The sequence below is a fragment of the Pteropus alecto genome, unplaced genomic scaffold (genome assembly GCF_000325575.1).
Source record: "Pteropus alecto unplaced genomic scaffold, ASM32557v1 scaffold25, whole genome shotgun sequence".
Lineage (NCBI taxonomy): Eukaryota > Metazoa > Chordata > Mammalia > Chiroptera > Pteropodidae > Pteropus > Pteropus alecto.
In genome coordinates this window covers 32,897,150-32,923,007 of record NW_006441955.1, presented here as the reverse complement: position 1 = coordinate 32,923,007, position 25,858 = coordinate 32,897,150, and the positions used below count along the sequence as shown (strand labels likewise).

Sequence of the window (25,858 nt, the reverse complement as noted above, 5' to 3'; positions counted from 1 at the left end):
GGTTAGTAACTCTTTATTAGCTTTTATAGTACGTGGTGCTTATTTCTGTCAGATTATTTACCACAGGTAAATCAGATGATGTCAATTCCCCTATTAAAAGCCCTTCAATTGTTTTCTAATTCACAGCCTATAAAGACTCTAGCACTCTGTCACCTATCTATATTTGCTCTCTTACTTCACACTGATCTTCGTTCGGTCTCACGATTTTTATTCTTACAAGATATCAAATTCTCTCCTACCTCTGGGAGTTCCGTCTGCTGGGAACACTCTCCCTGGATGTTTGCAAGGATGGCAACTTTTCACCCATCAGGTTTCAGGTCAAATGTAGCCTTCTCAAAGAGACTTTCTCTAATTAGTCTAAAGTAGCCCCCCTTACCCCCAATTTAATAATACTACCTTATTTATAAGATTTATAAATTTTTAAAAAAAATTTATAGATTTTTAAAAACTTTACTATCTACTTTACTTCATTAGAATATAAGGTCCATAAGTACAGGGACTTGAACTATTTCGATTAATCATCACCAGCATCTAGAATGATGCTGAGTACAGAACAAAAAATGAATGATTATTAAGCTTAAGAATTCAATTATAGCAATGAACATATATTATCTCTATAAACCTAGAATCTAGTAAAAGGCTTGGCACATATAAAATGTTCAATGAATATTTGTGAAATAAATAGATTGACTTTATCCACTTGGATGGCATTCACTGCACAACCTCTAATCAGATGACCTCCAAATCCACTTATCCAGCTCTAATCTCTACTTCCACATCTTTACTTCACTGCTAAAAAAGCCCCTCCAACACAGATCTTTGCTGACTTCTGAGGCATCATTTTCCTCAAAAACTATAAATTCCTTCCTCTGTATTCATATCCAATTAGTTACTCATTTTTCCTTCATATCTCACATATATCTCTTTCTATTCCTACTGCCACATTTTATTTCAAGCTCTCATTCTCTTACAGCTGTAGTATTGGCATGGCCTCCTGTCAATTTATATGCCTTTAGTCTCTCCTTTCTCAAATTCATTCTTCATAAAAATTCAAAGAACAATTTTTCCATTATGTCTCCTCATACCCAATACCAACCAGTATAAACACCTTAGCCTAGCATTTGAAGTCCTCAATATCATTTAAACTGAAATCATCAAAATAAAGGTATGTTTAAGGTGGATTCATACCCAATTTCAGATGTAATGCTAAAAAGTCTGTAAGAATCAGATATATACTGAAAAGCACTTTAATAAAAGCACTATAAATTCCTTGAGAAACCTTGCATATGTTGTTTGTTGCTCCTCTTACTATGTGGAAGTGCCTGGAATACAGCAGGTATCAATGAATATTTGTTGATTAAGTAAACGAATAATTTCATTATAACTTTTCATGAATAAATGAATGACCCTAAATCAGAGAATGGATGCTAAGACAAAAGTAGTGTTCTGTGAAGATCAGTTTGGTTCTCAGACATATGGAGAATAGCTAGTAAATTACTTTAGTAAAAAATAGCGAACACTAATCGAGTTCTTACCATGAGTCTCAGATTTTTACATGGATTTAATTCTCACAAATCTCAGTGAGGTAGACACCATTAAAGATAAGAAAACTGGTATAAGAGGTTAAGGGTTTTGCTTAAGTACATACAACATTTAAGTGGCAGACACAGTATTTGAACCAAGAAAAGCAATGTTGAGGGCCTGATTACAATGCTGACTGTGAGGCTAGAAAAAATAATAGGAAAAATATTTTACAAGCAGAGACTAGAGTAGCAATCACCACCTCATATCATCATTAAGCATCATAAATGTGCTTTCATTAATACATATAATCTTAAAAATGACACATATACCATCATTCTGAATACTAAATGATAAAGCTTATCTTTCTTTTTAAATAAAATTATGATTAAATTTTAATATTTTCTTACCATACTCAATGGATGTATTAAAATCTAAAAACAATTATTTATCATCATGGATTGAAATCTAATGTGGTCCAAGTTAACTTCCATGGCTACACACTGCTTTCTAGCCATTCACATTATTCATAAAAGCCATTGAGACACATGGAGAGCTGGATGACCGATCAGAATAGCTTATTTCAAATCCAGCTTTGATAATATAACCTACAAATGGTGAGCCAGAAGAATCACCTTAGTGGTTAGAGAGTGTATTATTCAAATAAACAAATATATATCAACATTAGATCTCACCTGGTTGTTGATCTTTCAGGTTAATACAAACTACACATTTTCATATCACTGCACAAATAAAGCTAAGTACAGCAATATGATATTCACTTCTATCTTAAAGTAGATACATTTATGTATAAGTTATCAGGTGAAAAATAACAAAAATACTAGGTTCTTCTATTATGTTAAAATAAAACTTCTCAAAGTCTTATAAAGCAAAATTTACATCCAAAATGAACTATAAATATAATAAAAATTCAAGTAGAAAATTTATCGTCTTACCCTGTCTAGTTCCAGTGTAAACTTCTGATCCCATGACTGATTGGAAATGGGCTTCCAGCTAGTCTGACCAACCACAGTATTATCTAGCTTCAAAACTGCACAGACATCATCTGTAATTACAATTTATAAACTTGCTTAAATATTTTAAAACCTTTAAAACAGAAATACCACTGCTTAATAGCAACAAAACTCTTATAATCCTTTGAAAATGTTTTTTTTCAATACTGAAGCTTTTGAATATTAAATGGCTAGTTCTATATATACATATACCGCCACTAGATACTCCTGAATTATTCTGTGTATGACAAAAACAAAAATATTAACTGCTATTTATATCATTTATATTAGAATATAACTGAAAGGACTAACTGGTGACCAGTAGCTGTTTGACACAATGTATCACAATGTATGTGTGTGTGTTTGTAGAGCTGCCTCTTGAACGATGAGGGAGTTAGGGGTGCTGACCCCTTGCATAGTCAAAAATCCGCATATAACTTAACTGATAGCCTACTGTTGACCATTAGTCTTACTAATAACAGTCAAATAACACATATTTTGTATGTTATATGTTTTATATACTGCATTCTTATAATAGACTAGAGAAAAAGTATTTTTTAAAAAGTATATTTATAGTACTGTACATATTTACTGATAAGAAGCTGCATAAAAGTAGATCCACGTAGTTCAAATTCATGGTGTTCAAAAGTTAACTGTATATCAATAACAATCATCCAGTTTCCTCCCCTCTATATTTGCTATTTATAAAGTTTATTACCTTAGACAATTTTTATTTTCACGTTTTTCCTAAAGTCTATCTACAGGAAAGCACAAACTCACCTTTGTATTCTGAAATGGGCTAAAATGCCATGTGCCTTTCCCTTCAGTTATACATTTATATCACGATTTATAATTACACTTTAGAACGTCTCCTAAGTGCTTCATAAACCTGCTACATTTTACCCTTACCATGTTTACCTGTTTCCCCATTTCAGTCTACTGCTGGGATACTGGGTTTCTATCTTAGTTAACATGTTTGGTCCAGTGGTTAGTTATCAAAAGTTCAATATTAGTTTAGAAGTGTCACTATACCATTAAAAGAATCAAGATGTGACAAGTCCCACTGCCTCTGTTTTAGTTTGGCATAAAGAGTGATGCTCAATATTTCAATCTTCCAAAAGAATTAATGCCGTTTAAGAATTCAGTTTTCTAATATATTTTCAATAAAGTAAATTTTTTTGTTTTTGTTTTCCCGTCAGTATAGTTTTTTAAAAAATTAAATTATGGAAATCATAATTTTAAAGTTTTTTGTCCCACTTTGACCCTCCCCATTCTCCTGTCCCCAGTGCTAAGTCTTTTGCATAGACCCTTTAATTTGTTATAAGATTTTTAAAAAATCTGGTTACTGAACTGGACAAGTCATCGGTTTTTAGGAGATTTCGACTACTTCCACTTTTACTTTTGCTCGTTCTGCTCATGAAAGATGATCTGGTTTCACTTGGACTCCAACCAGGTAGTGCAACCGATGTGGCTTTTGACCGTCCAGGGACATTCTCTAGGATATCTTGACAGCCCATAAGACGAACTTCCAGAGTACCTGTTAGCATAAAAAAATATATGAAATAAGAACGTCAATTTTTAATATATATAACTATGTCTTTGTTACTTATTCAGAAACGGGGAAAAAAGATCTGCTAAAATAGTAAAATCTTTTCTCTCAGAGGATCTGTGAGATAACTATTATCTTTCCTATTTTAGAAATACCTATTGAAAACTCTTAAGACAACGCTATAAGAAATTTTATAGGAAGAATGGCACCTCCGAAAAACTGTAGAGCATAAAACAAGTTACATAAACTTCTTGTGTATCTGAATACTCATTTCTGTAATTATATGGAAGAATTAAAGAACCATGTGGATAGAGCACGTGGGAGGGGAAACATAATTCTAAATAATGCGCCTATTAAAATAAATATACAGAAATGAGCAATCTTACCATGTGAATAACAACTGCATTTAATAGTTATGTAGTTAACATAGAAAGGGACTTTACAGGTTTTTTCCCATAAATAGATTCCTGTTTTTTTTTGAAGATGTAAAATAACATTATCTTTCCATTCTAATAGTTTAGTAAAATAATTATGGGTTGTAATTATCTAAGCACAAAATAATTGCCGTTTCCTTAGACAAATAAATACTAAAAGTGTTCAAATGAAAATGAGAAAATGTGAGTTAGGGCATCGAGAGATATAGCTTTGTCATCATTTAAGCTAGATGTAGTGTACTAGAACTTAAAAATGGTGCTTCAGTATTAAAATTTTAGATATTGCACATGGCAGAACACTTTTGAAGGAGTATTTCCTGGTAAAAGTTGTGCCATTAAATTTAAATGATTAAATTTAATTTTATGTAAAGTTATTAATTATTTAAAAGTAACCAAATGACTTTTAACAGTAAAAGGGACTTGATTGCCTTCAACTCAAATGACTAAAAAAATTTGACAAAATATTTGAAAAAAAGTATTAAAGACATTGGACATCGGACAATGAAGAACAGCGATCCCTAAGAGATGGGAAATAAATGAGATGAACTCTAAAACTGATCCAGCTTACTCCCTTGAGAATATCCAGAACACAGAGCCGGCAGTGTGAATCTCAGGTGAAGCCAAGTGGACTACCTGAGCTAAGGAGACAAAATTGAAACTGAACTGACCAAAGTGGCTAGAGTTCACAGGCAGTGTAAAGGAAAGCAGACAGATGGGCAGAGACAGAACTACTGAGACATATAGAGGGTTCCCTTGATCAAGTATTCAGTCTTGCCCCAGTAGTAGAGAATATTTACCCTTAGACTAAATGATGCTCTGGTCCTACATAACAAATCTCAAAAGCAATATCCAAAAGATGAAACTGTTTCCAAGTAACTTAACTGTGACCTAGAACAAAGCTCAAGAATATTTACAGGAATATACAAATATTCAGTACCCAACAAACTAAAATTCAAAAGGTCTGGCATTTAATCAGAGATTATCAGCTATATTTGTTTTCTATTGCTGCATTCATTATCAATGACCAGAAATGTAGTGATTTGAAACAATACCCATTTATTATCTTGCAGTTCTGTAGGTCAGAATCTAGACGGGCTGTTCTGTACTCTGCTAAAGATCTCACAAGGCTGACAGCATTGTGTCTCCCAGACAAGACTCTTCTTATCTTGGAAGCTCTGAAGAAGAATCTGCTTCCAAGTTCATTCAGGTTGTTGGCAGAATCCAGTTTCTTGCACACAGGATTGGTGATACTATTTTCTTGCTGGCTAACAACTAGGGGCTGTTTTCAAGTTCTAGAGGCCACCCACCTACATTCCTCCTCACATGGCACATCCATCTTCAAGCCAGCCATGGCACAGAGAATTCTTTTCATGATTCAGGTTTCTCTGACTTCTCCTTTTGCCATTAGTCAGTGAAAATTCTCTCCTTTTAAGGGGCTCATGGAATTATATAAGGCCTACCCTGATAATTGCCCTTTACACACTAACTCAAAGTCAACTGATTAGAATCCTTAAGCACATAAGCAAAATTCCCTTTCTACATAACATACTATCACAGAGTGATGTTTTATTTTACTCACAGGGGAGGTATTCCAATTTCATTCCTGAAATTCTGCCTATCACACCAGATAAGCAAACAAACAGAAAACTAAGAACTATAATAACAAAAAAGTCAAATGAAAACCAATCCAAAACTGACATAAATGTTAGGATTAACAGATAAAGATATTCACACAGTTATTATATCTATATTCAATCTATTAAAAAAGTTGAGTAAAGACATGGAAGAAATCAAAAAGACACAAAACGCATTTCTAGAGATGAAAACCACAATACTTGAGATTTAAAAAAAATGACCCTGGATGAGATTGGTAGCAGATTATGGGTTGCAAAAGAAAAGGCTAGTGAACTTGAAGCTATAGCAATAGAAATGATTTAAAAAAAGGGGACAGAAAGACTTGGGGGAAAAATAACAACAGTGCATATGTGAACTATGAGTTTAACTTCAAGTGGCCAAATATATGATGAAGAGTAAAGTGGAGAGGGGACAGAAAATATATTTGAAAGAATAATGGCTGAATATTTTCCAAATCTTTGAAAACAATAAACCCAGGAAGTATCCAAGAAGTTTAACGAACACTAAGCAAAAGAAAAATAGGTAAATTGCACCAAAGCTTATGATAATCAAATTTACCAAAACAAGTGATAAAGAAAAAAATATTAAAAGCAGTCAGAGAAAAAAGACATGTTACAACAAAGATTAGGATGGCAGTGATTTCTCATCAGAAACAATGAAAGCAAGAAAGAAGCAACAGCTTTAAAGAACTGAGAAAAAAGTAAACTGTGAAGCTAGAATTTTAAACGCACTGAAAACATCTTTCAAAATGAAGACTTTTTCAGATATAAAAATGGGTAAAGAATCCATTATCAACAGACTACTATATGATTCAGCCATACCATTCCTAGGTAATTACCCAAGTGAATTGAAATCTATGTTTACACAAAAACTGTACATGAATGTTATTAGCAGCTATGTTTGAAAAAGTACAAAATGAAAACAATCCAAATATCGATCATAGGTAAATATGAAAATGAAATTATGGTATATCCCACATAATTAAGTATTACTAATAAACAGAAAGGAACTATTGATACACAACACAGAACATCAAACTATTCAGAGTCAAAAGGACAGATTACTCCTCTTCCCATACTCACAAAGAGAGTAGTATATACTATGATTCCATTGATATAAAAGTTTACAAAATGCGAACTAATATCTAGTGACAGAAAACAGGTCAGTGATTCCCTGGGTCAGTTGTTGGCAAAGAGAGGAAGAGAAGGGCAGGAAAGAGGAATTACATAGACGCACTTGAGGACTCTTTTGGGGATGGCAAATATAATAATTATCTTGATTGTGATGGTTTCATGATTTTAAATACATGACTTCTCAAATCACACTTTTAAACACTTATTTTATTGTATTTTTCAATTATACCTCAACAAAACTGTTCTGTGGTGGCACAACTATACATATTTCCTAAAATTCATAAACTTATACACTTAAAATGAGTGAATTCTATGGTATGTAAATTATGTCTCAATCAAGCTGCTAAAGTTGAGGTGAAGGAAGCTTCAATCCTATGTTTGGTTAATATATGGAAATCTTATCTAACTGTAAAATGTTAAGGCAGATTAACTATAATGGATTTCGTTTTACGTTTAGTTTAAAAGAAACGATTTATATTTGTGTGTATGTACGTGTGTGTGTTTTGTTGGTAAACTGGCAAACTTAGCTCATTTCCACTGTAACTGCTCAGCTATCAAAGTCATCCTGGGAAAACAGGAAACATTTGGCTACTACTTCAAACCCTGGAATCTTATTAAATATTTTATTAATTTCAACTATTAGGAGATGACAATGCTCAACACCTGCTTTCATTAAAAAAAAATATCTGGAGGGATTTAAGATGTTTGTTAAGCATCTAGAAGTTTCTTTTATGCGGTAACAATTGTAACTGCACATAATCATATGTTAGAAATAGCTTAAAATACTTTTTACTTTTATAACCTACAATATGAAAAATTTAAAGCAAGCAAATCTAAGAGGTAAATGTTGATATTCATAAGCAGTACCTATGAATTCCATTAGAACAAGTAAATGCATTTTTATTTAACTTTCTTGAAGAACTATTTTATATCTATTTTACTAGTTTAGCATTTCGTCTTGCTACAACTGAATAACATTTTGAGACAATCTTTTATAAAAACTAGCAAATATCTCAAAATATGGACCAAAAAGATTCAATTATATCTTATGTCAAAGTAGCAACAAACATGCAAGTTTCAGTATTATAATCATACGACAAAATAAATTAGAGTATAAATGACATAAACCATAAATAATACCATTCAGTGAAAAACTTGTGACAGTAAATGCTCATACTACTTATCCATGATAATCCTTCAGCATGTTTAGTCCTTTATTAATATAAGTACTATTTCTCTTCCTAGTTACCCCATAGTTTAAGGTCCAGTAGAAACTTAAAGAACTTTTTTTTAGAAACAAAATGTCTTAAGAATTGTAATATACTTCTTTTAGACTGGAGATTTATCTAACTGAATAAAGTTCACTAAAAGAATGAAGAAAAGGGAAACAGAGAACTGAAAAGAGGTTAAAGGATTGAGGAGAGAAGCAGATCAGAATAGAAAAGGAAAAAATTTCTAGCAGTATCAACTGACTTCCTGAAACATGGCTTTAATTATTTTCTAGAAATATTGTTAATTTCCAAATATTCGACAAACATTTTAATCAATGAATCATTCAGAAATTCTGGAATATTAATGATGTGTTTAGCACTGAACCATAAGATAGTGAAACTTAGATAAGTTATAGTCCCTGCCTTATTATTAAATAATATTTACCAAGTAGTGCTCCCTTATCCGCAGTTTCGCTTTCCATGGTTTCAGTTACCTGCCAACCTCAGTCTTAAATACATTAAATGAAAAATTCCAGGAATAAAAATTCATAAATCTTAAATTGTGCAATATTCTGAGTCATATGATGAAATCTTGCACCTTCCTACTTGGGATGTGTCCAAGTAACCCTTATTTTACTTACTGGCCCCAAAGTGCAAGGGTAGTGATGGTGGCAATTCAGATATGCTGTAAACTGCTTCCTCTAACTGAAAAGGTGAAAATTTTCAACTTAAGGAAGAAAACTGTATGCTGAGGTTGCCAAGATCTATAATAAGAACAAATCTATAGGTAAAACTGTGAAAAAAAAAAAAAAAAAAAGAAATTTGTGCTAGTTTTGCTGTTCCACCTCAAACTATAAAAGTTATGGCCATAGTGCATGCTAAGTGCTTAGATAAGATGGGAAAGGCACTAACTTTGTGGGCAGAGACATGAACAGAAAACATGTTCCAACTGATGGCACATGTTGTACAAGTATGAGCCTAAACGAAGACTTCAGAAAGGGATTCCCTGAAATGAGTGGTATCAAGCCATTTACTGCAAGTAAGGAATGGTTATATACATTCAGGAACAGATTTGGAATTTCGTCATCTCACATTATATGAAGAAGGGTGAGTATAGTACAATAAGATATTTTGAAAGAGCTAGAAGAGGATGCAGGAGTGAGGGAGAGATACCACATTCACACAACTTTTATTACATTTTATTACAATAACTGTTCTATTTACTAGTAGTTATTGTTGTGAATCTCTTACTGTGCCTAATTTATAAATTAAACTTTATCATAGATATGTATGTACAGGAAAAAATATAATGTATATAGGATTCAGTTCTACCTGTGGTTTCAGACATCCACTGCGGGTCTTGGAACGTATTCCCCTCAGATAAGGGGAGACTACTGTATCTGCTGAATGTATAAAGGGTTCTGTGTTAGGGACCAGGGTTACATGTAGGTAGATGACAAAGTTTTTGTTCCTCACAGGTCTATATTTCAGTTTTATTTTAAAAAATACATTAAAGGTGGATAATAAGGTAAAGGCATTCAAGAAGCACTATGCACAAACCAGTTTAATTGTGATAAAAGTTTCATGGTAGGAATTACAGAAGATAAAAAAAGAAGATTAAAAAAAAGCTTTAAATAATAAATATTTAAAACATTTTAAATAAAATGAAAGGTTTAGACCAGAGGTTCTCAAGCTTTCTCATTTCACAGTACCCTAGTGTATAAATTTTTTCACTGTTCTCCTAGTCTGAAAAATATACCTCACAGTTCAGTTTCATTGGATATTGTAAAAAATTAATAACTATTTGAAGAAAACATAATATACATAACTTGAAAGAAAAAGTAATCTTATTTCACTTTTAAATAACCACAGGTAATTCCTAAGGGGGATGTGTATATGTGCTAAGCACCGTACAATGGCTCAGACTTTGGAATTAGATTGGAAACTGCCATCCTTATTTCCTATTTCACTATGATTTTTACATGGCATTTCTTATGACAGCAATGAAGGGAAACCCAGCTTCATCAATGAATGACATCACTGAAAGGAATATAGTGCCATCTAATGCTGAAACTGCAACTACCTTGAGCTAGTGTGAGAATGGTGACTGTAGTCAAGTGAAGTAACACTGTATAGTTCAATATGTATACCTGAATCTCTAAAGCAAACAATAAATAAATACACACATACACACACACACACACACACTGGCATAACTAAAAGGCTATATAGGAAATGAAACAGAATAATAGAAGTACAAAAGTCAGGAAAAGATGAACAGAAAAAAGAGCAAACGCTTTTCAAACATCAAGACTGTAGAATTAAATACATGTCAAAAATAACAGTACAAGGAAGGTTCATAAAGGGTACATGGAAATCTCTAGGGTTGATATGTCAAAAGTTTTCAAATTCTATACATCGAATATGCACAGTTTATGTATACAGATGGCTCTCTGCATCTGGAGGTTATATACAAATACTATATCATTTTATATAAGAGACTTGAGTATCTTTTTAGAATGTGGTATCTGCAGGGAGTCCTAGAACAAATCCCAAGGATATTGAGGGATGATTATATAAATAACGCTCTTAAAAAAAAAAAAAAAACACTGTGGACTAATAACTTCAATTAGATTTTCAGGGTAGATAACAAGAAAGGAGCCACCAACATGATATATATAAAATATTTCACTTTAAATAAATAAAAAAAACCCCAACAGATTGAAAATAAAAGGATGGAAAAAATTCACTAGGTTACTTTATGAATGAGGATGGTATGGTTCTACTACTAATAGACAAAGTAAACTACAAGTCGAAGAGTACTTTTAGAAATAAAAGGAAATACTTATAATGATAAAAGAGTAAACTGATTAATAAGACATAACAATAAATGTGAATGTTCCCATTTAAAAGTAAAACTAAACAAATCAGGAGGTAAAAGTTAACAGAATTAAAGATGGTTTGCCACTGACCTAACCAATTTGTCACAAGGTTTGATTACTTTAAGGGCCTTTATAAGACCACCTTTTGGAGCTCTATGAAAGTCAAGTTTTTGGAACAGATCTTGGTGGTTCAAACCAGAGAGACATGATGTGTTTGTGGACAGGGTTTATGGGTGTTGCTTGCTACTTGGAAGACTCTGACTCTTGATGCTTGCCTCACTCTTGTAATTTCTGATATCCATGAAAACTAATGCTTGTTTTTGTGTTTACATATGGTCTCTGCCCCATTCTCACATGTTTGTATATCAATAAACATTTGTTGTTCTCAAAAACAAAAAAAGGAAACAGAGACTAAGCAACCTGTGGGATACCATGAAGAATACAAAAATACACATTATGAGAGTCTCATAAGGAGAGAAGAGAGAGGAAGTTGCAGAAAGAATATGTGTAGAAAAAATGGCCAAAATTCCCCAAATTTGATGAAAGACATGGATATACACATGAAGAAGCTCAAAGAATCCAAATAGAATAACCTCAAAAGAGATTATCATTTTGAGACACATTATGATGAAATTGTGAAAAAATAAAGACAAAGGAGAATTTTGAAAGCAGTAAGAGAGAAGCAACTCATCAATAATGAGAAATTCTCAATACGATTAAAAGTCTAGTTTTCATGAGAAGCATAAATGCCAGAAAGAATTGGTATAATATTTTTAACGTGCTGAAAGAAAAAAAAAACAACTTGTCAGCCCAAAAATCTGTAAAACTATTCCTCAAATGAAGGAGAAAATAAGATTCCTAGATAAACAAAAGGTAAGAGAATCTGTCACTAGTAGATCTGCTAAAAGAAGTCATTCAGATTGAAATGAAAGGACACTAGACAGTAACTTAAAGTCAGAAAAAATAACAATAAAACTAGCTTATAAGTAAATATAAAAGCTACGTACTGTATTTTTGATTTGTAACTGTTTCCTTTACGACTTAAAAGACAAACGCATAACAGTAATTATAGTCTATGTTAATGGACACACAAAGTATAAAGACAATCTGTGACAATATAAAGACAGGGAGGCACAGCTCTATAGGAGCAGAATTTTTGTAGGCTATTGAAAATAAGTTGGTATCAATTCAAACAAGGTTGTTATAAATTTAGGATGGTAATTGTAATCAACAGGGTAACCACTAAGAAAATAACTTAAAGATATACAGGAAAAAAAAAAATCCAAGGAGAGAATCAAAAAAGTAAACTAGAAAAATTCAACTGAACACACACAAAAAAGAAGTATCAAAGGAATTCAGGAAAAAAAAAATTAAGACTAATAGAAAACAAATCACAAAATGGCAGAAGTAAGCCTTTTTGTTGTATAATAAAGAATTTCGCTGGTTTTTGTCCCTAGTTCTTGAAAAGCATCTAAACCCTTGTAATTGCCCCAGTGAGAGCAGTGTCTTTGTTATTTATAGTAGGCCCCTCAGATCACATTTAAGTTTATACTAATAAAGTGACTTATGGTGGGTCCCTAGACAGTTTTAGGATAGGGGCACTGGATATACCTGAAAGACCAACCATATGATTAGAGAGAGGGCTGTTGCTTTGAGACACATATCAGCTTGACCTCCTAGCCTTCAGAGAGGGATGAAGGCCTGGAGACTAAATTTCAAACAAGTGGCCGATGATTCATTCAATTAACTCCTATGTAATGAAACCACAATAAAAACTCTAGATACTCATAGTTAAAGTGAGAGTCCTGGTTTGTGACAGCAAACAATGTGCTGAGAGAGTAATGGATGCTGAGGACAAAAAAGCTTCACATTTAGGGCCCTCCCAGACCTCTCCCTATTTATCTTTTCTTTTGATTGGTCCTAATTTGTATCCTTTATAAGAAAACTGTAATTGTAAAGATAGAGCTTTCCTGAATACTCTGAGTTGTTCTACAAAATTACTGAGCTTGAGGTGGTAGTGGGAACCCCTGAATTTGTATCCAGTTGGTCAGAAGTACAGGTGGTTGAAGGAAACTCCAAGCTTGCAGGATGTGTCTGAAATGAGGGCAGTCTTGTGGGAAACTGAGCTATTAACTATGAAATTTGACTTAACTCTGAGCAGTTAGCATCAGAATTGCATTGTACCTTATTAGTAATTACCCTAAACATACATGGATTAAACTGTTCAAATAAAAGGCAGAGACTGGTAGAAATAACAAAAAGAAACATGATCCAATTATATGCTATCTAAAAGAGACTTATTTTATATCCAAAGACACAAACAGACTGAAAGTGGAAAGACAGAAAAAGATATTCAATGGAAATAGTCATCAAAAGAGAGCTAGAGAGCGGGAGTATATTAATATGAGACATTTTGATAAAAGAGTCATTCCATCAAGAAGATATAAAAATTATAAACATATATGCACTTAAGAAAGGCTGAAAATATGAAGCAAAAATTTATATAAAAAAGGACAAATAGGCAAATCTACAAAATTTGTTGAAGTTCTCACAACTCCACTTTCAATAATAGACCTACTAGGATGGCAATTAGCCCTTTTCCCGTTTGCCCTGAGATAACTCACAGATTATAGCCCTAACCTTACCCCCAAAGTTTGCCATGAAATATCTCGCTTTTATTATTATTTTTGCATTGCTCTAGTACATCGATAGTCTTTGGAAACAAATGACATCATTCTATTTTTAGCATTGTCTTTAGTAGTTCAATCGCTGAAAATGTCCAATGTTGGAAAATGTAGCATTCCTACGTGAGATGCACTTTTTTTTCTAAGTGGGAAAAGGGTTAAAAAATGTGTTGGTGAGGAAATTGGAACCTTCATACATTGCTGCCGAGGAATGATGCAGCTGCTGTGGAAAATAGTTTGATGGTTCCTTAAAAATATGAACATAAAATTACCATATGACCTAGTACTCCTAGGTATATATCCAAAATAACTGAAAACAGGTGTTCGAACAAAAAAACCTGTACACAAATGTTCACAGCAACACTATTCACAAGAGTCAAAAGGTGAAATCAGTAACTGATGAATATATAAGCAATATGCTATATACTCATAAAATGGAATATTATTTAGACATAAAAAAGAATATACTACAACAAGAACGAACCTGAAAACAGTACACTAAATGAAAGAAGCTAGACAGAGATGGCCACAAATTATATAATTTCATTTATAGGAAATATCTAGAATAGACAAATCTATAGAGACAAAAAGCCAATAGTGGTTGCCAGGAACTGAAGGGAAGAGAGAATGGGGAGTACTACTTGATGAGTATAGGTTTTCCTTCTGGGGTAAGGAAAATACTCTGGAACTAAATAGTGGTGATAGTTATACAACACTGTAAATATACCAATGCCTCTGAATTGGATATTTTTAAATGGTTAAAATAATAAATTTTGTTATGTGAATCTTATCACAATATTTTAAAAATCTATGTTTTTTATTCATTTAAATCACTACCAGATGTAGTCTAAAACACCAAAAATAATCAGGAGATATGTGTAACATACCTGTTAGTGCTGCTGGTTTGGATAGTGTACTATATTGGTTTTGTGTAGATATCATACTTTGGCGTGGACTTAGTGTTGGTGATGCAACAAGGGAAAGCTCCTCAATAATGATACTGCTTTTGGGATGATTCTTGGGAAGTTCATTTAATCTTTGTTCTAATGAATACTTTAAAAGGTCCAATTTTTGACTCGATTCATTAAATCTTGCTTGCCTAACCTTACCCCCAAAGTTTGCCATGAAATATCTCGCTTTTATTATTATTTTTGCATTGCTCTAGTACATCGATAGTCTTTGGAAACAAATGACATCATTCTATTTTTAGCATTGTCTTTAGTAGTTCAATCGCTGAAAATGTCCAATGTTGGAAAATGTAGCATTCCTACGTGAGATGCACTTTTTTTTCTAAGTGGGAAAAGGGTTAAAAAATGTGTTGGTGAGGAAATTGGAACCTTCATACATTGCTGCCGAGGAATGATGCAGCTGCTGTGGAAAATAGTTTGATGGTTCCTTAAAAATATGAACATAAAATTACCATATGACCTAGTACTCCTAGGTATATATCCAAAATAACTGAAAACAGGTGTTCGAACAAAAAAACCTGTACACAAATGTTCACAGCAACACTATTCACAAGAGTCAAAAGGTGAAATCAGTAACTGATGAATATATAAGCAATATGCTATATACTCATAAAATGGAATATTATTTAGACATAAAAAAGAATATACTACAACAAGAACGAACCTGAAAACAGTACACTAAATGAAAGAAGCTAGACAGAGATGGCCACAAATTATATAATTTCATTTATAGGAAATATCTAGAATAGACAAATCTATAGAGACAAAAAGCCAATAGTGGTTGCCAGGAACTGAAGGGAAGAGAGAATGGGGAGTACTACTTGATGAGTATAGGTTTTCCTTCTGGGGTAAGGAAAATACTCTGGAACTAAATAGTGGTGATAGTTATACAACACTGTAAATATACCAATGCCTCTGAATTGGATATTTTTAAATGGTTAAAATAATAAATTTTGTTATGTGAATCTTATCACAATATTTTAAAAATCTATGTTTTTTATTCATTTAAATCACTACCAGATGTAGTCTAAAACACCAAAAATAATCAGGAGATATGTGTAACATACCTGTTAGTGCTGCTGGTTTGGATAGTGTACTATATTGGTTTTGTGTAGATATCATACTTTGGCGTGGACTTAGTGTTGGTGATGCAACAAGGGAAAGCTCCTCAATAATGATACTGCTTTTGGGATGATTCTTGGGAAGTTCATTTAATCTTTGTTCTAATGAATACTTTAAAAGGTCCAATTTTTGACTCGATTCATTAAATCTTGCTTGAGCCTTTAACAGAGAAAATACAATTGTCATTTAAATAACTACAATCTTTGAATAATATATTGTTAAAATTTTTATTTAAAATTACTTCTGAAAGTGCTTTTCTGTCTGTTACTTTTCCTGAGCCAAGTAATTTCATTACATTCTTTGCACCTTCTGCTACTGCAAACTCTATCGTAAAATGATGCCTTAATTCTTCCATCCGAAGTTCAAGAGGACTTATGACAGGTTTTGCTAGAGGAGGAAAAAAAAAAACTTAATTGAACCATTTACTTGACTTTCAAATATGCAGTGATTAAAACTCATGAAAAAGAAATGAATTCTTACAACGTTAAAACAAAAGTTAGTCCTTAAGGCAATAAACACTGAGGTAATACTTATCATATAATGCTGAGAGCCTTCTTTAAATCAAAACTCAAAGATAAAAATTCAGTAGAAAAAAACATAATGCTTCCTCCTCCTTAATTTTAAACTACTGCTTCTATTACCCCGTGATAGGCCTTTAGGGCTTGGCTGAACCTCTGCGGTGCTCTTATCTCTGGTAATAGGGAGGCCTCAGGTCACCAGTTAAGAATTTGTGGAGACTTGCTGAAACCAGTCGAAACCAAGATCACTGTCTAAATGACCTCCCCCAAAATTTAAAACTCATTATAATATAATCTCCATGCTAAATAACACACCTCCCATCGCCATGACAGTTTGACAATCGCTGACAACTGCTGGGCGAGACCATAAACAACAAAAAGGAGGGTGGAACCTTGATACCGGAAAAAGCCTCCGCCCCTTCCCTCCTCTCCCCGGAAAAGCTATGAATATTCTTCCTAGCTGTTCACCTAAACCTCCCCTTCATTTTTACTCTTATTTTAGCCACCTCTCCACAGCTAAGGGAGAAGCTGATTTGAGAGCTGCGCTCCCGCTTCTCCATTCTCTGGCCATAGAATAAAGCTTGCGCGGTTAATGTTCACTTTCGGTCTCGTAATTGGCTTCGCCACACGGAACTCAAAAAGAACACCGCTTGGGGTCCTCGAAAAGGGGACTTTCGACTTTTGATAACACTAGTTTCTTACATAAAATTTATTTAGCACCATATGCCCATAATAATAATGACAGTTTATTTCTATTCCATCACCATTATCAAAAGCCAGTTCATTGGTCTGGACTGCCTGAAGAATCTGCATTCGTATCACTTCTATTTTTGTCTTGCTGTCCTGGAGTAGCTGCTGAGCTGTGCCATGCAGTTTCCGATCCTATTAAAAATAAGTTTGAAAATGTAAGCAGATAAAGAGACAAAAGCATTTTCATAGCTTCTAAATAAGATCAATTGATATCAACAGATGAAAAACAGCAGTTAAAAGAACACCATAACACTATAACATATATACACTTGTAGATACATTTATTTTAAAAACTTATCAAGTGGATTGAGTGATTAAAGAGAAAAACAATTCCATTAGTTAAGACAATTTGGTGAGTCTTATTACTGTTTAAAAATATCCAAATTAACATTTGTAATTTTCTTTCTTTGCTTTACACAAAATACAAAGAATTTTCCTGTACTATGGTCAATAACTCTCAGTCGGAAGCACTGTTTGTGATGGATGCCTCAGTGATTAAGCCTAAAGATTTTAGAAAACCTATTCCTCTTCCATTACATAACAGTTAAATTTTCATGGAGCTTCATATATGGAGGTACATTTTAAAAACAGCTAATCATAGATACTATTTATGTTCCCTTAAATTCTGTTAAAGGAAACAGCATTTGTTAACACTAGTGATGAAAACGTTCCTTTGAAATTCCTGAATGTCAAAAAAAGTGAGACCTTAATAAAGCTAGAGTGGAAGTTATAAGTGAATAAACTAGTCATCTCTTAAGACTTAAAGGTCTTAAATTAAGTAAAATAATATTACTGTTGTATCTCAGTTTAGTTTCAGTAATAATGAAAATTACTGACAGGAACTGTGGTAGGACAATAATGATTCGCCCAAAGATGTCCGTGTCCCAATCCCTGGAATCTTGTGAATATGTTACCTTCCATGGCAAAAGGGAATTGAGTTAGCAGATGGAATTAAGGTTGTTAATCATCCAATCTTAAAATATAGAAATTGTCCCAGATTATCCAGGAAGGCCCAATATAATCACAAGGGTCCCTAAACGTGGAAGAGGAAAGAAGGCAGAAGAGGAGGTCAGAGTGATGTGAGAAATGAACCTGGCATTGTTGGCTTTGAAGCCAGAGGAAGAGGGCCATATACCAAGGAATGTGGCAGTCTCTAGAAGCTGGAAAGAAAAAGGAAACAAATTCTGCCCTACATCCTCCAGAAGGGAACACAGCCCTGTCAATACCTTGATTTTAGCTCAGTGAGATCCATTTCAGATTTCTCAACTGCAAAGTTGTAAGATAATAAATTTGTGTTGTTTTAAGCCACTAAATTTGTGGTAATTACCACAGCCATAGAAAACTAGGATTTTTTCCCCAAAAGTTTCATATGAGACAAGTAACAGAAGTTAATGCTATCTCTTGCTTAGTTACGTTGGGTGTCAAAGTCTAGTAGGCTTCAATCCACAAAAAAAAAAACAAAAAAAAAAACAATAATAAAAATGAGCATCAAGTTAGAAAGCACTTATCCACAAAAAAGCCAATTTTTGCATATTATTCAAGTATCTCTAAGGCAGTCACCATTAGTTTGGAAATAAAATAGCATACACTCAACCTATATTCTCCAGGAGACTCAAGACTAGAAACTAAGAGACATGTATCAGATGCGCAGCATCATTTCAGTAAGTCAAATATCCACACAGTACTATGACACTGAATAAAGTGCAGCGTGGAGAGAGATGTATGTGGTGGGAGAAATAATATTCCTATTATATAAGGAAAAAAAGTGAGCTAAAATATATTAAATACCAAAGTAGGTTAATATACAGTGAAGGAAAAAGCAATTAGTAAATTTATGAATTTTTCTTCCATTTCTTTCCTGCTCCCAAGGTCAGTCATTTAAGAGCTTCTAGTCAGATTTTGTTCTTTATTAAATAAGGAATTAGACTCAAATGGTTTACTAAGTCCCCTAAATATTAATTTACACCATGAAGAAGTAGACGTGTGCACACGCACACACACACAATATTTGTTAATTATACTTTATCATTAAGAATATTATCTTGAATTTGGTGTTTATAATTATTATATATGCCTTTATGAATACACCTATTCACCTTCCAAATTTAAAATGAAAATACTTTTTTCTTACTTTGATTCCTCCTCCTATCTAGTATTAGGAACATTAGACAAACTGAAGATATGAAATAACTTTTTTATTTCTTTGAGATCAGATCAGAGTAAGAGAAAAACTTAGTATTCTAAAGCTCCTAATTTAATGGACAGATATGTTTTGCAATTAGATAGACTTGGGCTCAAATCTTTTTTTATATTGGTAAATTTGGGTTGGTTACCTACCTTCTGTAAGCTTTAGGTTCCTTGATGAAATTATGTAAATGGGGATACCACTCTCTAAAACATAAAGCTTTTCTATGTATTAGATAAAACTAAAATTATATTGCTAGCACATTAAAAAGTTCTCTTTTAGAGCAATAGAAATCATGATTATCCTATTTTAATAGTTTAGTGTAAAATAAATATTAAGTAAACTATCTAATACTATAGTTTTCAACTAAGCAACTCTTATTATTTGTTACTATGTGAAAAGATAGTTGTTTGTCATTTACTTCTTTAGGTATACACCTTTCTTAACTATTTCAACATGCAAGAAAGAGCACTTGTATTTCATTTCAAAAGCAGATGTATTTCCCCACACAGATTTCTGGAAGATATGCACAGATGTCAAAGTATGGTGAAACTGACATTAGATATTACAAGCAATTTACATTTCTACATGTCAGTCTTATACTTCTCAGCATCCAATAAATTTTTACTGCCAGTTTTATATTTTCGGGCATTCATATGATTTTTATTGAGCACTTAATATGTTCAATGTAAGAGATATGGCAGGCCCAAAATATATGGACTGGTTTATGTATTAGAGAAATACTGGCTTTTATGCTAAAACTTTGGAAAAATTTTTACATACATTAGATTGAACTGAATGAAAATGCCAATGTCTGACTAATTTTGAACAGCAATTTCACATGGTTCACCTATTAATTAGCTATTGTTAATTAGCACTCTACAATGCCTGATAGTTATATTTTGAATGTACAATATTTTACAATTATAAATAAAAAGCATAAATTGCATATTTTTAAATTATATTTATTTTATAAAAAATAATTACTTTTGTTTTGCAAATCATAGTGGGATATTACAATAAAAGACATCATACACATAGCTTTCAGAAATAAATAAACCAACATTATCTTTATTTTTCCATCACATATTTATGGCTTACTTAGCAAGTGTTAATTTTTGTCACACCAGTGAAAATAATCAGTTTAATAATTAACCCAATTATTTAATAATTAATCAGTTACAATGCTACTCTACTCTTAGTTTGATTGGAGACAGATAATTATTATATGTATTAGAATGTTAACAGTAGCCAAAGAAATATGCAAAGGAAGATGAGATCAATTTTAGCTGAAGGAATCCAGAAAAGTTTTGGCAAATATTAATATAAATAAGATTGGAATATATCGAGATTGGAAGATTGGGGAGAGGGAGGCCTGGATAGATCATCAGATATTTTTACATGAGGAAAAAGTATGAAAGGGCTAGAAAGAACCTCAAATTTTAATAAATGGCTTGGTTTGTCATCTGAATATATGAATGGAAAATCTCTCTTCAATGTCTTATCAATCCCTGAGATTATTCGGAAAACCAATGATGCTACTTAGAGCCATGAAATTTACATTCTGTTGATAACAGATGATAAAGAAATTGATTGTGTAAATTATAGCTTCAGGTAGTGGTATGTAGTGTAAGAGACAGGAGAGACAGGGGTGACTACAGAGGATAGTTGTAAAGAGCTTGCTAAAGCGGTAGTATCTGAGCAGAGACTGTAATGATGAGTCACAAAAACCATGAAAGTACTTAAGAAAAGATATTTAGGCAGAGATACGGTGAACACAAACCCTGAGGTAAGAGCGTGTTTAGGATGTTCGAGGGATATCAAAGAAGCCAGTACAGCTAGAGTGTAAGGAGAGAGAATGAAAATATTTTAGAAGAAAAGATCAGAAGTAGCCAGGGGTATATCACATATGAACTTGTAGTCATAGTAAGGACTCTGGATTTTGCTCTAAGCAAGCTAGAAAGCCATCGGAGGATTTTGAATAGGAATGTAAATATACCTGATTTACCTTTTAAAAGGATGACTCTGGGTATAATGTGTACTGGGGTTAATAATTTTGTCATATAGAATCCAAAAAACAGAGATTTGAAGATGATTGTTTACTCCCAAAATGATTTAATCATCATTGTCTCCGAATTTGCTCCCCACTGTGAATTACCTATTGTTGTGAAGGGCATTACCATTCACCAGTCTGTCGACATAAACAATCTAAGATTTGATTCTGCCTTCTTCCTCATATCTAGATACCACATATTTATTCTACTTAAATAGCTTTGATCTGTTTTCTTTGCTTTCATTGCTGTTACAAGAGGGATGAAGCATGTTTAACCTGAATTACTACAAGAGCCTACTTAAACTTGCTGCCTGTAGACCTGACTCTCTCTAATTCTTCAAGTCTTAAGAAGATGGATGTGAACTTTCTAAACTTTAAATCTGATTGTGTATTTTCTCTGTTAAAAGTCTTTCAGCAGCTCTATACATCTTTTAAGATAGAATCTCAACTGCTTAATTTTGTCCAAAGTACTTTATAATCTGATTTGTCTTTCAATTATGCTACACTTCTCACTATACCTCACTCACTTAGAGCTTTACCAGTGGGAAACAAATAAAAAGCCCTGTTGGAATCATCTAGAGCAGCGGTCCTCAACCTTTTTTGGCACCAGGGACCGGTGCTCCTATAAGAATTCAATGCTTGATGATCTGAAGTGGATCTGAAGTGGCAGTGATGCTGGGGAGTGGCAGCAAATACAGATGAAGCTGAGCTCACCTACCCGCCACTCACTTCCTGCTGTGCAGCTTGTTTCCTAACAGGCCATGATACTGGTCTGTGGTACTGGGGTTGGGGAACCCTGATCTAGAAGGATTTTTTTCCGAATAAAATGGTTCCTTTCTGGAGATTCAGATTTGTTCTTCCTGTATATACTGGGTTTATCCGCATTGCCAGCCCTAGAAGGTAATTCTTTCAACTTCAAATCATCCTTAAAATCTTATACTAAGACTTTAATGATTTCTCTGGCAGTTAAATGATTCTTCTCTACTGTGCTTCTAATGTAACTTGTACATACCACTATTATATATTGTAATTATTTACATGTGATACTTCCTTTTTAGATAGTGGGTCTCCTGAAAGCAGGATATGACCTGTTGAGCACTTACTATGTATAATGAATGCACTATTCTTTATTACATTCGTACCCATTTATACTCTAGAGCCCAGCACAACAGCTATCAAACTGCCAAGTCTTTAATGAAAAAAAATTAACATCCCATGTAACTTCAATTTACAATCATCCTTAATCTTGTAAAGATAAACTATGATTCTCTGAAAGGTTTAAAGATGAGAAACAAAAACAGTTAAGACCAAATATAGACAGAAATAACTAGCAGGTCTATCTCAGAAACTACAGCAGCTGTTAATATGCTCTGGACCTCCACTTAACTCCTTCTCAAATTAATAAATCTAATTAAAAATAAAAGCTATTTGAAAAATACCTATTTGTTCTAACAGTCTGCTCGCAGCCCTGTTCATTTTGGACCTGTGGTTATCATAAGTTATCTATTTGTTTCATTTTAAATAAGTCCATAACCTTGCTCAATTTGGGGTGGCGGTGGTTACAGACCCCTTTGAGAATACGATGAAACCTATGGCCCTCTCATTCATCCATCTATCCACATAAACACTCATTTTTCCTATAACTTCAAAGGGTTCATGGAACCTTTCAATCTAATCCATTAATCCTAAATTAAAAAACCTTACTTTCAGAGGGTAGTGACTGAGTTAATCAAATTTTAAAACACACAGCATAACACGGTGCATTCACAGTTCCAAGAACACAATATTTGCCTTAAAAAAAAAAAAAAGTCCAAAGTAACATTTGATAAAAAAAACTCCCAAATTAAAGGTCAATACTAAAACTAAAAACTTTACCATTGATAATAAATGTTCGGTTAGTGAATTAATGTTATCAAGTATATCATACAAGCAATGTATCAAGTAGAAACAAATATTTCTCCGAAAATAGTTTCAAATTTTTGTAAAATACATCATATACTCTAATTCTCATAATTAAGATTTAACAATATTGTTTGTAACATATATACATTTCTCTCTTTTCTGCATCTTCCCAAATTTTATTTGAGTGGGTAGATATGGTGCACAGCTCCAAGCAAAGATTTCCTCCCATCCTGATTTCAAATTCTTTCTAAACTAAAACAAAATGAACTCCCAAACAACAACAAAAAAATCCCTAAACTTTCATTCTAAAATTATTTAAGAAATATCTATTAGAATATGGAAGAAAACAATGATTTGCAGAGGGAAGAATCTCTGAAATGAAAGAGAGCAAAAAGGCGGATTTTATAAAAAAACTACCTTCCTAAGACTTTTTAGAAATTACATAACTATAGGACCTGAGATTACAAAGAATCTTCATGATAATCTGCTTCAGTGGTTCTCAACATTTTCTCGTCTACATTATACCTCAGAACAAAAACACATTTGCATTAGTTGCTCTCCATCACACTGATATTCAATTAGAAGTTATATGCCCATACCCGATTCCCCAAGATCCCAGAATTTTAGTCCAAGCAATCACTAATGCTAGAATGTCATGTCTTTTTATTTGTCCTTTCCTAAAAATCTGTATGGAGTGATGGAAACCTCATTAGAGCCTACATTTTAAAAAATAACCTTTTTATTTTAGAACAAATTTTAGATTTACAGATTAAGTTGCAAATATGGAGAGTTCCTGTGTTCCATTTACTCATACAACCAATTTTTTTTTTTTTCTGGATTGGTCTAGGTAGGAATGAGCAATTTAAAAAATAAGTCTGATAGAGAAAGACAAATACCGTATGATTTCACTCATGTGGAATCTAAAAAACAAAACACAGACACAAATAAAGCAGACACAAACTCGAAGGCACAGAGAACAAAACTGGTGACTGTCAGATAGGAGGGAGGCTGGGGGACTGGGTGAAAAAGGTGAGGGGTTAAAAAATACAAATTGGTAGTTACGAAATAGTGATGGGAATGTTAAGGGAACAGTCAATAATATTGTTAACAACTATGTATGGTGCCAGGTGGGTACTAGACTTATCAGAGGAACTGCTACATAAGTATTATAAATGTTTAAGCATTATGCTGTACACCAGAAACTCACGTAATATTGAATGTCAGTTATACTTGGAAAAAAAAATGTTTCCAACTTGTTGTCTATACTTTCAAATTTGGAGGCTAAAATGGTCTCAGAAATCATAACACAATGTTTAAAGAGCAAAATCACCAAAATCACAAAAATGCAAAAAAATGAGATACTAAATAGACAGTTTAAAGGATACTTGTTTATAGTATAAGAGCTCACACAAGAAGGCGAAGTGTCACCTTGTTCAACCTCAGCTGTGAACATGCACATCAGATAATTCAAAATTTCTGCCCTTCTGCACGTGTTCACAAAAGACTGTGCAAGTGCCACAAGTACTGATATCGGGGTTACAAATAAGTTTTAATGGATAGGTGAATACATGCTAGTCACACTGTGAATAATGAGGATTGACGGTATACACTTACATTTATTTACTGTACTTACCTTTGAAGATCCATTTGAATACATTTGTATCATGTTCTCTGCACCTTGCTTTACTTTAAGCTCTATATCCAATTGTTTCTGTAAGGCCATCAATCTATTATTGCTAGTAGAACAACGAGGGTCACTATTGGGAGTGTCAGGAGTCCTTGGGCAATCTGTAAATTAAATAGTATGGTAAAATTTTTACTAGGACCAACTGCTACTTAAAATTGGAAGTTAGTATTTTCAAAAAATAAAGAATTATAGCATTTGAGATGAGCTTGAAGTCATCTAAATGGAATTTCCTTATGCTTAAAGATAATACAAGAATTCGAGCCAAGAAAATATTTAAGAGTTCTAGGACCATCTGCCAGAGATACTGTAGAAGTGATTACATTGAGTCTGAAGCTCAGTTAGATCACAGCCCAAAGTCCTTCCAACGTTATTATTTTTCAATTAAAAAAAAAATCAATTTGACCAATCTATTCAACAATTAAACTAAATTCCCTACTCATTACGTGACTGGTTAGAGAACAAATTATGTTCAAACATACAAATTATACTAAAGTAATTCTTTGTAAATAGAACTAAGGATACTTAAAATATAACGATAACATTAATTAGTAATAAACTAAACATACACATAAAAACCTTTACATTTTGTTTTCTACTATGAGGATATGCAA

The 25,858-nt window shown here is 33.0% G+C and overlaps 1 protein-coding gene across 1 annotated transcript in view; it reads right to left on the bottom strand.

Moving 5' to 3' along the window:
• PKN2 (protein kinase N2) overlaps positions 1-25,858 on the bottom strand; it is a 118,433-nt gene that overhangs the window by 34,882 nt on the left and 57,693 nt on the right. Inside the window, exons 3-8 of the mRNA XM_006919385.3 lie at positions 25,194-25,348; positions 17,435-17,552; positions 16,394-16,539; positions 16,098-16,311; positions 3,886-4,071; positions 2,478-2,587 (exon numbers count right to left, since the gene is read on the bottom strand). Of these exons, the coding sequence (XP_006919447.1) occupies positions 2,478-2,587; positions 3,886-4,071; positions 16,098-16,311; positions 16,394-16,539; positions 17,435-17,552; positions 25,194-25,348 (929 nt within the window). The remainder of the gene's footprint in view (positions 1-2,477; positions 2,588-3,885; positions 4,072-16,097; positions 16,312-16,393; positions 16,540-17,434; positions 17,553-25,193; positions 25,349-25,858) is intronic.